The following is a 15,165-nucleotide window of genomic DNA, read 5'->3' as shown; positions in this document are numbered from 1 at the left end:
TCAAAAGTCTTTTTCACCGATTATATTTTTAATTTTTTGGATTTCACGTTTTACAATTTAGTCTTTTTAAGGATTTTAAGTGTTTTTAAATTCATTTCAGTTTGCATTTCAAACTCCCACTTTTGGAGTTTGTTGCCTCACTTCCTGATGACAGGTTTCCTCTTGTGCTTTATATGTTAGTTTGCAAGTACATCTGAATTGGGAGTTTGCATTTTATGGTTTACATGATTGCCTGTTTTTTTCCTCCCCCTTTGGCCCCCCCTTTACATGAATAGTTACACTGCCACTCCCAGCTACTGAAGCCCAGATTTGGGTCCTTCCAAAGCCCAATGTCTCTACTCCCTCCTACCTAACACAGAAATTGGCTCAATGTTGGTGGCCAGAAATCCTTTTTTCTTTTAATATATATAAATTTTTTCCCCTAAATTTATTTGTTTATTTATTTTTGGCTGCGTTGGGTCTTCGTTGCTGTGCACGGGCTTTCTCTAGTTGCGGCAAGTGGGGGCTACTCTTCGTTGTGGTGCATGGGCTTCTCACTGTCACGGCTTCTCTTGTTTGTGGAGCTCAGGCTCCAGACGGGTGGGCTTCAGTAATTGTGGCACTTGGGCTCAGTAGTTGTGGCTCATGGGCTCTAGAGCACAGGCTCAGTAGTTGTGGCGCACGGGCTTAGTTGCTCCACGGCATGTGGGATCTTTCCGGACCAGGGCTCAAACCCATGTCCTCTGCATTGGCAGGCGGGTTCTTAACCACTGCCCCACCAGGGAAGCCCCAAAAATCTTTTTTTAAGCCTTCTTTCCTGATGGAGCCTCACCCAAATCAGTTTTCTCATGGTGAGCATCTCTGGTCCTCAACCCATACATAGGATTCCCTCTCGTCTGCAAGGGTTGAACCTCCAATCCTCCGAAAACCTGTGTGATCTCAAGGCCCAGTAAATACGCTACTTCAGCCCCAGCCTGCTGCTGGTCCCTGCAGTGACATATGTTGTTTTTGAATATAATGACATGATTTTAATATTTTTAAATGTCTTATCTGTCCCTGCTATGAGTTTGGAGTTGGCAGAAGAATGTTTCTGTGTGAACTCACAAGGCTATCATGTGGATCAGAGGTCTAAGAGTTACATTTTTTTAAAGAGGAAATTAGATTAGGATGGTAAATTAAGTATGCATGCCTATATCCACCTCTACTTGAAATTAACACAAAATGATGGAGAGAGGGAGGGAAAGAGCCTAAAAGGGAAAGAAGCAGGGAAAGGAGAGCAAGTTTTTGAAATCAAGATTGCTTGCTTATACCTGGACCAGAAACTGAGAAGCCCTGAAAAACAGTTGCAATGAGACTGGTGCGGTGTGAGATGGGGACCACAGGGAGAGCACAGGCCAAATCACGGCAGGAGGAGATGGCTGCAAAGCTAAGAGCAATTCCAGGAGTGCAGCAGGAAAACAGCTCAGTGAGTGGCTAGGGGCCCTGGGGGCAACCGAAAGGGCAACTGGCTAGAAACACCTTTAGAGCAAGGAAGGATCAGAACACCCACATCTTTGTGCAAAACAGTGGCACGAGGCATTTGTTCCCTGGGGTGGGGCAGTGATGGGGAAGCAAGGCCAAAAAGGTAGGCAGAAGCCCAATGACGGACAACACCCCGGAGGAGGTGGGAACCCTGGAGCCCAGAAGCCATCCACCCAGCCTCAGCACTATGTGGTACATTACTAATCCTCAACATTTTTCCAGAGCTAAACATGTGTCTGTCAACAGTGGTGGCTCCCTATGTTAGCAATTCTCCAACAGAAAGGGCAGGAAAAGAAGGAAGATGGAAGGTGGCCCCAAAGGACTGTGGACCAAAACCTCCAGTGGGGGCTGCTTTTCCAGCTACACTAGTCAGCAGGGAGAGATTAAATAAGATATGAAGCTCAAATTAGGTTTCTTCTGTTCTAACATTCAGCTCTCATCTCTCAGCACTTTATTTGATTCTGCTCTTACCAAGCTTAAGTGGACACCATCCTGATTCTTTGCTTGTAAGCTTAGCTCACACTTGAACAGTCCATCTGTGTGAACATCTCAGAGATCAGGCTCTAAATGGCACTCCTCTCCCTCCGACTGTGGGTTTTTCCTTTCTTTTCTTTCTTTTTTAAATTCAGGGAGTTGGGCTTCCCTGGTGGCACACTGGTTGAGAATCTGCCTGCTAAAGCAGGGGACACGGGTTTGAGCCCTGGTCTGGGAAGATCCCACATGCCGCAGAGCAACTAGGCCCGTGAGCCACAACTACTGAGCCTGCGCGTCTGGAGCCTGTGCTCTGCAACAAGAGAGGCCACGATAGTGAGAGGCCCGCGCACCGTGATGAAGAGTGGCCCCCGCTCGCCGCAACTAGAGAAAGCCCTCGCACAGAAACGAAGACCCAACACAGCCAAAATAAATAAATTAATTAATAAACTTCTACCTCCAACATCTTCTTAAATTCAGGGAGTTCTTTCACAATTCTTGTTCTCAATTCCAGTAGAGAAGCTACCATTAAAGTAACCGCAACAACAGCTGATACTACACGGGAGGCCCTGGGGTACAAGGAAGTCAAGAAGCTGGTGACCTGCAGGTGGGGAGATGGGAGCTGAACCCAGCCTTTGAGCGCTCTGTCTGCTCCCCACCAGGCCCTTCACCACAGGCTGGATTTGCTCTCTTCCCCAGTTACAGGAAGGTGCCACAGCCTTGTACAAAGTTGGGAACTAGGAATGCTTAGTTCTTGTTTACTAACAACACTGAATGGTCCTCTTTAAGTTTCAGGAAGTTTGTAAATTATTACAGGTATCTTCCAGCCACAGATTTCCTAAAGCAGACAAGCCCTTTTCTTTCTAAATAAACATTTTTCCTTTAAAATTAAAAAAAAAAAACTTTTTCTAAGTCACAGAGAAGAAACACACATTCATTATAACAAGTCAAATAACACCAAAACATAAGGAATAAAGGTCTCCCATTCACCAAGCATTTTCTCCTCAGAGGGAACCACCATGTTAATAGTGTGGTGTTGGCCCTTCCATATTTTTTACGCCAACACATTTTCCCTAAACGTTAAGATACAGTTGAATTAAATAAAACATGAATAGTTTTTAAATAGTCATGTAATGTTTCCTCACATTTTTACTGCTATCTCCAGCCTCTGTTCCATCAAAAATTAAGAAAACAAAAATAATCTGGCATCTTTTCACAGAAAAGATAAAACTAATGAAATTAGTTCTACATATATAAAGAAGTCAGTGCCATATTAAACTTCTTTTTTGTAATCATTCAGAGTCCCAAGTGACAAGTTTATACATACTTTAGCAACAATAATAGAAAATGGAATTACAGTTCAACCACGGACTCTTAAACCAAACTCCAAGAATGCAGATAAAAATCTAAATTTCCTGGAAACTTCCAGAGAATGATCAATTCAATAATACAGTCCTTGTGCCTACTTTGGCACAACTACGTTTCCTAAGAGATACAGGAACTGACCCATCCCACCGAAGATTCTTTAGAATCTGGGCTCAAATCTCAGATGAAAGCATATTCCCTTGAGGAAGCTGTGGGCCAGGGCAGGTTTCTGTTGGCCTGAGAATGTGTCCCCAGCTGTCCCAGGAGCAACATGGATGAGTCTGCCTGCTATGGTTCTGACCACAGTATGGGACGAGCAGTTTCGAGCCAATCCACGGCGAACAGCAGGGCACAAAAGGAATCTGTGTTGCAGTTGCCAGGAGACTGGACAGAATTGGTCAAAGTACAAATACAGCTTTTCTATAAACCTCTTACACCAATAAATGGCTTTGGATTTATGAACAGGCTGACAGCTTGCATTATTTTTTTTTTATAAAAATGCCAGAGAAAATTTTTATTTTTGAGAAGAAAATTACCAGTACTTCAAAAATATGCCCATAAGACCTTTACAAGCATCACATAATAAACCAAATCTCTTACCTTTGGCTGGCTTCTGAGTTCCCAAAAGAGATGTCATCAATGACATGAAAGAAAAGAGAAAGGGTTTAAAATTTTTTTTTTAGTTAGAAGATGCTTTCTGAAGGGTAAAACAATAAACATCATGTAAATCTTTATTAAGAATATAAAATATTAACTTTGAAATCATATAGCAATTTGAAATAAAGGATAAAGTAATATCTATTAGCTAGTAGGATAGAATGCTAATTATAGAAAACTAACGTATCTCTCAGGTAGAAGAAAGATTATCTGAGCACCGGATAATTTTTAAAGTCCTAATATTTCTGCTTTCTACCTTTTACTTATCCTTGTATACAACTTGTAAATATTTTTTTTAAATTCTTTACTTTTTAGCATCTGATCTTACTTCCAAGCAGTCTCCTCTGCTTTGATAAAGCAGCAGCTCACTCTCTATCTATATAGGACCTTCTGCCAAAAACTTCTGTTCTAAGAAAAAAAGGTTAAAGGAACAATTAATTTTTTTTAATTTTTATTTATTTATTTTGGCTGTGCTGAGTCTTCATTTCTGTGCCAGGGCTTTCTCTAGTTGCGTCAAGCGGGGGCCACTCTTCATCGCGGTGCGCGGGCCTCTCACTATCGGGGTCTCCCTTGTTGCGAAGCACAAGCTCCAGACGCGCGCGCTCAGTAGTTGTGGCTCACGGGCCTAGTTGCTCCACGGCATGTGGGATCTTCCCAGGCCAGGGCTCGAACCCGTGTCCCCTGCATTGGCAGGCAGATTCTCAACCACTGCACCACCAGGGAAGCCCAGGAACAATTAATGTTTTGCCAGTGAGTGACCAGTTACTCACTCACTACTTATTCCTCTATGCTGACCCAGGTGCCTCCAACCTCCCTCCCTCTGAAAATGCCACTGGCTTACATCTCCTCAGGGTACAGGAATATAACTCAATCCAGTATAATTTTAAGATAGTTTTAAACTTAGAAGCTGTAAGAGAAGCACACAGAGCTCCCTTTACGCAAACTCACCAATTGTTAATATTGCCATGGCTGCTATGTCATTCTTCCCCCCTCCCTCTCTCCCCTCTTCTATACACACACACACACACACACACACACACACACACACATTATTTTCTCTTGATCTGAAGGTAAGTTACAGACATGCGCCTTCAGCCCTAAACACTTCCGTGTATAACTCATAAAAACAATGATGTTCACTCACACAACCATGGGAATAACTGGCCCCTCTCAGAGGATCCAAATGCCAAGTGAAACCTGAAACTTGAAAGGAAACTGTACATGGAAATACTTCAAATGTCTGGACATCTTGTGCCTTGTCTCATAAAATTTTCTTCTAAATTTAATATTTATTTGTATCAAATGATTTCAGATAAGACGACTAAATTACCAAGGAAAGTAGCAAATGAGTGACACTTGTCTAACAGATTTTGGAGTAACAGACAATGTGACTAACACATAAAAGAAAATAATTTCTCTGGGATAGGAGATATGGGGAAACTTCCAAACAAAAAGACCTGGGAAATACCAGTAGAGATGACTAACATACGCTATCATCGTTTTGTAGGTATTTATAAGCAAAGAAGAATCTCATCAGTTTCAGAAGGCACAGTTATAAGCCCAGCTGGAGGAAAGAACAGAGCCAGCATATATGAAATGCCCACATTAGGCCAGGTACATTGTATGCTACTTCATTTAACTTTCACAATAACTTTGAAAGGTGCTATTATCATTCCAGTTTTACAGATGAAAAACTTAAGGCTCAAGAGTTAAATGAGCTGTCCAAGACACAATAATAATCAGTGATGAATCTGGGATGCAAAAGTAGGTCTTCCGAATCCCACGTCCATGTTTTCTTCCTCTCCCACACTGGTCAAAACAGTCTCGTCAAGTTTCTCCTAGACTTAAGAATCTATGAGTCATACATTAACAACTGTGCTCCTGGTAACAGAAACATTTCCCAATGTATTAGTTTCCTCCATTCTAATTATTACCCAATAAAAGGTCACCACTTGGTGTTTATGCCAGTGTAAGTTTACTTATTCATTATATTTATAAAAACTCCAGACTGTCTTTTCTGAGAGGAAAAATAAGATGTTTAGCATGATATTTTAAGTAAAACATTTTTATACAAAAATCAGCTCTTCCTAAAAGACAACCAACAAATATGAAATTCAACAATATATGATACACAGCAGAAGAATCCATGGGACTAACCTGAATGTAGAACATGATAATAAAAACAGAAACAAACCAGTAAATTAATTACAGAGCTAAGTTTCCAGCTAGGGATTCTGGTGGCTCTAACAGTAATGCTCAAATAACCTACAGAGCCATTGGAAACCCAGAGATGTAATTACAGCTCTGTACAAAAATAAATAAGTAAATTAATTAATTAAACAAAACCTTTCAACTTGTAGCTGCAATCCAATACGGCAATGCCTCACTATTCCAAAATCCCTTATTTAGAAACCTCAGCTATCCAGATCACAGTGGAGATTTAAGAAGCAGAGAAAACTAGCCCCTTGACCAATCAAAAGAGATGTCATAAAGTAGAAGCATGAGAGTCTGAATTTCTGAGTTTCTGTTGTTGTTGTTACTTAAGTTCATTTTGAATTTCCACACTTACAAAAAGTTCCAAAAACAGTACAAAGAACTCCCGTGTACCCTTCACCCAGCCTCTCAAAATGATAACATCTTATTAAAACCACAGTTACAATTATCAGAACCAGGAAATTAACCATCAACACAAGATTTATGAAATAATCTAGAGCCAATCTTACACAAATTTCTTCCCAACTGCCCCCCTGATGTCCTTTTTCAGGTCCAGGATCACACACTGCAGTTGTCACGCCTCCTCCAACTGGGGACGGTTTGTCTCTCATGACCCTGACACCTGGAGAGTCCTGGGCAGTTATTCTGTAAAATGTCCCTCAATCTGGGTTTGTCTAATGCTTCCCCATGACTAAATTCACATTATGCATTTTGACAGGCACCAAAGAAGCAATGTTGTGCCCTTCTAAGTACATCAATACCGGAAGGCACATCACTATGGAGAACAGTATGGAGGTTCCTTAAAAAACTAAAAATAGGATTGCCATATGATCCAGCAATCCCACTCCTGGGCATATATCCAGAAAAGACAAAAACTCTAATTTGAAAGATACACACACACCAATGTTCACAGCAGCACTATTTAAAATAGCCAAGACATGGAAGCAACCTAAATGTCCATTGACAGATGAATGGATAAAGAAGACATGGTACATATATACAATGGAATATTACTCAGCCATAAAAAAGAATGAAATAACGCCATTTGCAGCAACATGGATGGACCAAGAGATTATCATACTAACTGAACTCAGAAAGAGTAAGACAAATATCATATATCACTTACATGTGGAATCTTAAAGAATGACACTAATGAATGTATTTACAAAATAGACTCACAGACACAGAAAACAAACTATGGTTACCAAAAGGGAGGGGAGGGATAAATTGGGAATTTGGGATTAACAGATATACACTACTATGTACAAAAATAGATAACAAGGTCCTACTGTATAGCACACAGAACTATACTCAATATCTTGTAACAGCCTATAATGGAAAAGAATCACTTTGCTGTACACCTGAAATACTGTAAATCAACTATACTTCAATAAAAAAAAATACCAGAAGGTACATGATGTTGTCCAAATCTCACTGCTGATGATGGTAACTCCGGTCACTGGTTACAGTTGTATATACCAGGTCTCTCCACTGTAACATTACTAGTTTTTCCTCTGTACCCTTCTTGAGGTGGGGGCGGTGATATTTTAAGACCATGTAAGCACCCTTTCTCAACATACTTTCACCCATGAATTTTAGCATCCATTGATGAGTCTTGCCCACAACAATTACTGTTCCCCAAATTGTGATTGTCTAGTTACTGCGATGTTAACAGCCCAGGTGGATCAAGATGGGTAGATGTGCTTTTTAGGAAGGTGATGTTTCAGAAGACAACAAATGATTTGATTACATATTTTGTAGTTTTATTTTATTTTATTTTAGGCCGTGCCATGCGGCTTGCAGAATCTTAGTTCCCTGACCAGGGATCGAAACCGGGCCCCCTGCGGTGGAAGCGTGGAGTCCCTAACCACTGGACCACCAGGGAATTCCCTGATTACATATTTTGGATAGAACTGTTTCTGTGAATAAGCTAGTCACCTCCTCCTTTTTACTCACCTGGTTTAGGAGCTTGTGCTCACTTCTCTTTTCAGTAATAAATTACACTATAAAATTAAGTCAAATTAAAGTCCTAATCTTTAGAATGCCACAATATGAAGAAGAAATTTAGTGATTATTTTATATAAGTTAATGATCTTTGGGAATTTTTATCAATACTTCTGACCATGACAAAAATAAAATTGATATTGAGTCCAAAAATAAACCACAAAGTACTGTATATGTGTAAAACAAAACTATATCAGAACTATGAGTTATAAATCAATTACTGCTGTCAACTACCAAAATCAAACGTTATATACAAATATCATCACCTCTGTTAACTTTAAAGATTTAGGTTTCTGAAACGTTCACAATTAGAAATATCTGGAATCTCTGTTTTAACAAGCTCCCACTCCAACCCGTTCTATAACAGATGTGGTAACATCACAAAGAGTTTATTCTAATACGGCCATACTATATAAAGATATTGTTTCCTTTTCGGACTTAAGCTGGCAGTACCAGCAACCAAACAACAATCTGCGTGATGATCGTTATTTTTTCTTTGTCACCCCTCCCCCGATGTGCTTTTCCATATAAGGAATAAAGCTGACCTGAGTAAAAATTTAGACACTGACTAGACTCACAGAGGAGATTCATCAATCTTTGCTGATCTAGCTAACTTGAAGAAGTACAAATATCACTAAAAGCCCTGGTCACTGTCTCCCCAACATTTAGAATACTACATTCAATTTTGAAGAATAAATTTTAAAAGCATCACTGATAAAGTAGGCTATCTTGGAGAATAGCATTCCAGATGTAGAGGGGTTTAAAAATGATACCACTGATAGAATAAATCAAAGAACTAGAAATATGTAGCCTGGACCAGGGAAGACTAAAACAAGACATGATGCCATCTTTGGTAGGATCTACTAAAGAAAGTTAAAAGAAAAGGGATAGCTCTTTAATATAAGAATAGTTAGCACTGTGTTAAACAGCCAGCTCACCATTAGTGGAATTATCTGAAGAGAGAACAGGAAAGCATTTGATGAGGATGTTGTAGAAGGAATGAGAAGTTACAGTGGATTACTTGTATAGCTCTTTATTTACAATGAGAAAGCAAACAGTAAGCATTCAACAAGTTATATTCAATATTTCTATCAGGGACACGTGCAGACCACTGGAACATCAGAGGTAACCCAAGCTACAGTTCGAGCACTACCTCCCACATCACACCCCTAGAAGAGTCCTCCTCTGCAGTGAGCTACTGTCCTTCCTGCATTCCACACGCCGACACTCAGATGATGCCATCCCTCTAACAACTCTGTTTGTTCAAGCCCTACTCATGTGGGGAAAAGCTCGGATCAAATTCTATCTCCCTCAAGAAGCCTTCCATAAGAACCCCAACCAAAAGTGAGTTCTCCTTCCCCCATTCCCCCTCTAAGTCAGAACTCTCTACTGCTCATGCATTACCCATCATTCTCACATTATATAAACTTTTTAATATAAATGGGTCATATCCTCAACTAGACGACAAGCTTCTGAAGGACAGAGTGTGTCTTCTGGCATTTATCAGTGTCCAACACAAGGCTTTCTGATTCAGCTAATGCTGTTTAAGCTCTCTAGGTGACCTGGCCCCTCCCTCTACCTCAACCACATCTTGGACCATCTTCCTTTCACTCACTGGCCTTTTCTAATTGGCCCAGTGTACACAGTTTTCTAGTCTCGGGGCTCTCATTCATGATTTTCTTTCTGCCTTGAAATCTTGAGGCTAACTCCTACTCATTTGTCGTTTCTCAGCTTAGGTATTATTTCTCTACATGTATCTTTCTTAAACATCCAATCTAAATTAAGTCATTTATGTTATTCTCAATCACAGTATTCCTGATAGAATAAAAACATTTCTACCACCATCTCTGCTCTCTAAAATCATCTCCAAAACAATAAAGCAAACAAGATACAAATTGAATTTTCAATGAAACTAGGAGATAGCTATAAATGAAATATATTATATGAAGACAGAAAATGCATCCACAGAATGCCAGAAAGGGTCAGAAATGAGTGGTGCTGAGTATCCCAAAAGATGCAGAGGAAGGGGGCCTAAAAAACAGTAAGAACATTCAGGTCACTACCTCTGATATATATCCTTGGAGAAACTTCTTTAAATCAAGACTAAAGACAATTCTCTCCAATTAAAATCTTCCACCCACACAAACTACAATTGGTTAAGAACAGAGGGACATCCGAAGAATACAGCCACTGAACCGCAACTGGCATATTTCACAATCAGAAAACATTAGAAAGATGTTTAATAAATTCCATAATTTCAAGTTACCATATATTGAGATAGCATCAAAGAATACACTATTAATCAATCATTTGCGAATCATCTGTCAAACACACAAGCAGAGTAAGTTTTAATTCACTGTCCACTTTCACTATAAGGAAGTTTAAATCTGACCAAAGAATTAAATCAATATTGATTCATTTGTGTGGTTTTTTTAATAAAATATATTTCACATGATAGGTTAACAGAGTAATACACATTCATTTTTAAAATTACATGTTAAAATAACTTCAAGGCATGCACAGAGATTAGGATAGATTATTGAAATAGTCAGATTTGGACTATTCTAACTTGGAATACTGGAGATACAAGCTTAGCATAGAGTTATTTTCATGGAATAATAACTGAGCACCAAGCACTACATTAAATACTTTATATTCATCATAGTAATAACCCTATGAGATATCCTCATTTTACACCTGAGTCACTTAGCATTCTGAAATTAACACAGCTAGTGGAGGTGGAATTAAGATTCAAACTGGTGTGTGCCTGATCCAAAGCCTACATTCAAGCTGCTGGGGGCAAACACAAGGCACTCAGACAATCACTTCCCCATTTCAAGCTATGGAGAACATCACTAATGAATCACAACACTCCTGCTCTTCATTAAAAGAAACTTTATACTCTACGGCACCCTTGGAGGGAAGTGCTAAAAAGATCATTAAATATTAAAATAATGCTGGGACTTCCTTGGTGGTCCAGTGGGTAAGACTCCATGCTCCCAATGCAGGGGGCCCGGGTTCGATCACTGGTTAGGGAACTAGATCCCGCATGCATGCCACAACTAAGAAGCCCACATGCCGCAACTAAGAGTCCACATGCCGCAACTAAGAGTCCACATGCCGCAACTGAGACCCAGTGCAACATACATACATACTTACATAAATAAATAAATATTTTAAAAAATAGGGCTTCTCCAGTGGTGCAGTGGTTAAGAATCCGCCTGCCAATGCAGGGGACACCGGTTTGATGCCTGGTCTGGGAAGATCCCACATGCCACGGAGCAACTAAGCCCATGTGCCACAATTACTGAGCCTGCGCTCTAGAGCCCGTGAGCCACAACTACTGATACCATGAACCACAACTACTGAAGCCCATATGCCTAGAGCCTGTGCTCCGCAACAAGAGAAGCCACCACAATGAAGAGCCCATGCACTGCAATGAAGAGTAGCCCCCGCTCACTGCAACTAGAGAAAGCCCACGCGCAGCAACAAAGACCCAAACGCAGCCATAAATAAATAAATAATTTTTTTAAAAAAAGAAATAAAAAATAATAAAATAATGCTAAATATGTCAGAGAATAAAGCAATTAGAAATAAGATATTTGGAAATTACTTAGAAAATTTACAAAAATAAGTGTCACAAGATGAACAGAATATTTTCACTGTAAGCTTCCAAATCAAATTTGAAATTGTATTTTTAATCAACTTTAATTACACTATTAATATTAATTCTCTTCTCCCAAAAACTAACTTGGATTTAACTGCTACATGTCACAGACCCAAATATTCTACCATTTTTCTACTAAAAGTAAAACCTGAAATTTGAAAGGAAAAAAGACACCTATTCTTCACCATACAATTATGGCAGCCTTTTTCTTCTTCTTCTTCTTTTTTTTTTTTGTAAGCAGGGATTGTGTTTTACCTCATAACATTTCCCAAAAGAAAGGCTTTATGTCACCCAAAATAAACCATGCTTCCATCATTTCCATGTTTGTAAATGTTTATTTTAATAGGCAAAGGAATAACAGAGAAAGTAAAATAAACAAAAGCCTTGGTCATTTGTGGAATGAAGAAAAGAGTGAAGACATGGAAAGAGGAAAAGGATTAAGGATTAAGTTGAGGCCACTAGCAGGAAGTGGTAACATTTTACAGCCTAAGAAAAAAGCAGTAGAAATAGATATTTTGAGGAACCAAATATGCCTGCAACAGCAAAACCAGAAATCCCGGTATTAGAAAGGATTCCTTAAACTACAAGCATCTGCACAGTCACCCCGGTTTCTTTATACCTTGTGTGAACTAACTAGCCAACTGGTTAACTGAAGGTAAAACTGACCACCAATTGGCTGCTGAAGGAAGACTGAAAGAGGAGTTGAGTACTAAATAAACCACAGAGGACTGAGAGTTCAGTTAAACCTTGGCATTTTCTTAAAAGTTACCAATTCTGATGTCTTTAAAAAATCAATAGTTTTAAAGATATAAATAATCTAATATATTCTAAATATCTGTTTATGTAGTTTTAACAATTTTATTGACATATAATTTATATACCATAAAATCATCCATTTTAAGTGAACAATCCAATGACTTTTAGAAAATGTATAGACTTGAGCACCCCCCGTCCCCCATGCAATCTAGTTTGAGAACATTTCCGTCACTCTAAAAAGTTCCCTCAAACCTGACTGCACTCAATCCCAGGTCCTTCCCCCAGCCCCAAACAACCAGTGATCTGCTTTCTGTCCATCTTCTTTTGTGGACATTTCCTAAAAATGGAATCATACAATATGTGGTCTTTTGCATCTGGTGTCTTTCACTGAGGCATGTCTTGAGGTTCATCCGTGCTGTAGCATGTTATCAGTTCTCTGTTCCTTTTTATTCCGGGTGAACAGTACTTTGTTTATCCACTCAGTAGTTGATAGGCATTTAGACTGTTTCCAGTTTGGGGCTATTATGAATAGTGCTGCTATGAACATTCAAGAACAAGTCTTTATGTAGACACTTATTGTTATTTCTATATATCTATGCAAGTATAGATACCTAAGAGAGGAACTGTTGGGTCATAGGGTTAGTGTATATCTACCTTTATGGGAAACAATCAAACTGTTTTCCTAAATGTGTGTACCGGGTTACATGTCCACCATCAACATGTGAGAGTCACAGGTGCTCTGTACCTTCACCATCACTTAGCACTGTCTGCCTTACATATATATATAGCCATTCAAGTGGATGTGAAGGTGGCACCTCGCTGAGATTTTAACTTGCATCTCCATAATAACCAATGAGGTTTGAGAGCCTTTTAAGATGTGCTTATATTTCATTTTAAAGAACAGAAAAATTCTCACAATCTAGTTTCTATCCCTATTTTTAAAGTATTATAAGGATTGACAAACTCCTGATCAAATCCACACTTTTTCCTTATTTTCATTCATATTTATTTCTCTGTATCATTTCTAACTATTACTTCATTCATTGCTTTTACCTCTTCAACCACTTCTGATTTTCTTCATGTTTTTTTATGTAGACATTCATTTTTATCTCCGTTGGACACCTAAGAGTAAAACTTTTGAGTCTTACGGTCAGCATAAATTTAACTTCACATTTACTACTTGTTTTATGATCTGTATGTGCAAAACTACCCATTTGAAATTCAGGTCAATCTTTTTAGGACCAAGCTCAGTATGTTATATTTTATTTTAGTAAATTTTATTTAATTACCAATGCCCACACTGGAGGATTCAACACATACACTTGAGTCATTATGCCAAAGTCATTCTTATTGCTTTACGTCTTGAGTTTCTAACTATTCCAGGCGTATAATCAGATGGCACCATGAACTTAACAGCTGAAATCCCCAAGAAGCTTGCAATATAATTGATAACAAATCATTAGATATTGAAGACGTCTTCATGGCATGATGCTGTAGGGAAAACTACTCTACACTAGCAGTTAGAAACCCTTCACTCAGTTTCCCTTCTGCCTTGCTTTAGCTTTGTGATCCCGGGGATCACTTAACCTCATCAAACCTCTCTGCTACTTCAGGAACCAGGCTACCACTTACATAATCTACTTCACACCACGCAATATCCTATGTGGTAGGGAAAGAACGTGGCTTGGGAACTAGGCAGATGTGGGTTCAAATCTAGACTCGATACAGTTTGTGCTCTTACCAGGTCCACACTATGCATTCCACGTATTATTGTCTTGAAGCCTCACAACAACCCTAAAGGATAGATCCTGTTATCATCCTCATTTTACAAGTGAGGAAACTGAGGCTCAGAAGATTAAGCAACTTGCTCAAGTCGATGATTAAATATTGGATTGAGGATTCAAACCAAGGCAGAAGCAATACTCTGCTGAAGGGACACCGTCAAAAACATGTAGGTCAGGGGCTTCCCTGGTGGCGCACTGGTTGAGAGTCCGCCTGCCGATGCAGGGGACACGGGTTCGTGCCCCGGTCTGGGAAGATCCCACATGCCGCGGAGCGGCTGGGCCCGTGAGCCATGGCCGCTGAACCTGAGCGTCCGGAGCCTGTGCTCCGCAACGGGAGAGGCCACAACAGTGAGAGGCCCGCGTACCAAAAAACAAACAAACAAACAAACATGTAGGTCTTGTGAGATCATCAATACTGAGTTTTCTTTCCAGGAGCAAGCTGCTAAAGTAAATTCTGTGTAGTGGCTCACCCTTCTCTGTATTAGTTTTTCGTGCTTCTGTTTTTGTCTTTCTCTCTTTCATAAAGTCTGGTTTCCTGAATAGGCAAACAAACCTCAAGGAAATATGCTCTAATCCCCAAGTAGACCAAGTGGTACATGGGGAAGGGGGACGCAGGTAGAAAAGACTTGTCGAGCCTACCTAACAAACAAGCAAAATACATCAAGTTTTGTGCAACATGGAGTGGGGGAGGGGATGACACTTGACCTGGGAAATGGCTTAGAGCAGAACAAAAAAGGCACCTACATC

General features: G+C 39.6%; 1 protein-coding gene across 1 annotated transcript in view; it reads right to left on the bottom strand.

The window, feature by feature from the left end:
• KIF13B (kinesin family member 13B) overlaps nt 1–15,165 on the bottom strand; it is a 198,236-nt gene that overhangs the window by 120,320 nt on the left and 62,751 nt on the right. The window contains exon 5 of the mRNA XM_024746932.1: nt 3,937–3,949. Within this exon, the coding sequence (XP_024602700.1) occupies nt 3,937–3,949 (13 nt within the window). The remainder of the gene's footprint in view (nt 1–3,936; nt 3,950–15,165) is intronic.

The sequence above is a fragment of the Neophocaena asiaeorientalis genome, unplaced genomic scaffold (genome assembly GCF_003031525.2).
Source record: "Neophocaena asiaeorientalis asiaeorientalis breed wild unplaced genomic scaffold, Neophocaena_asiaeorientalis_V1.1 scaffold633, whole genome shotgun sequence".
Classification (NCBI taxonomy): domain Eukaryota; kingdom Metazoa; phylum Chordata; class Mammalia; order Artiodactyla; family Phocoenidae; genus Neophocaena; species Neophocaena asiaeorientalis.
The sequence above is the reverse complement of the archived record's forward strand: the minus strand, read 5'-3'. Positions and strand labels throughout refer to the sequence as shown.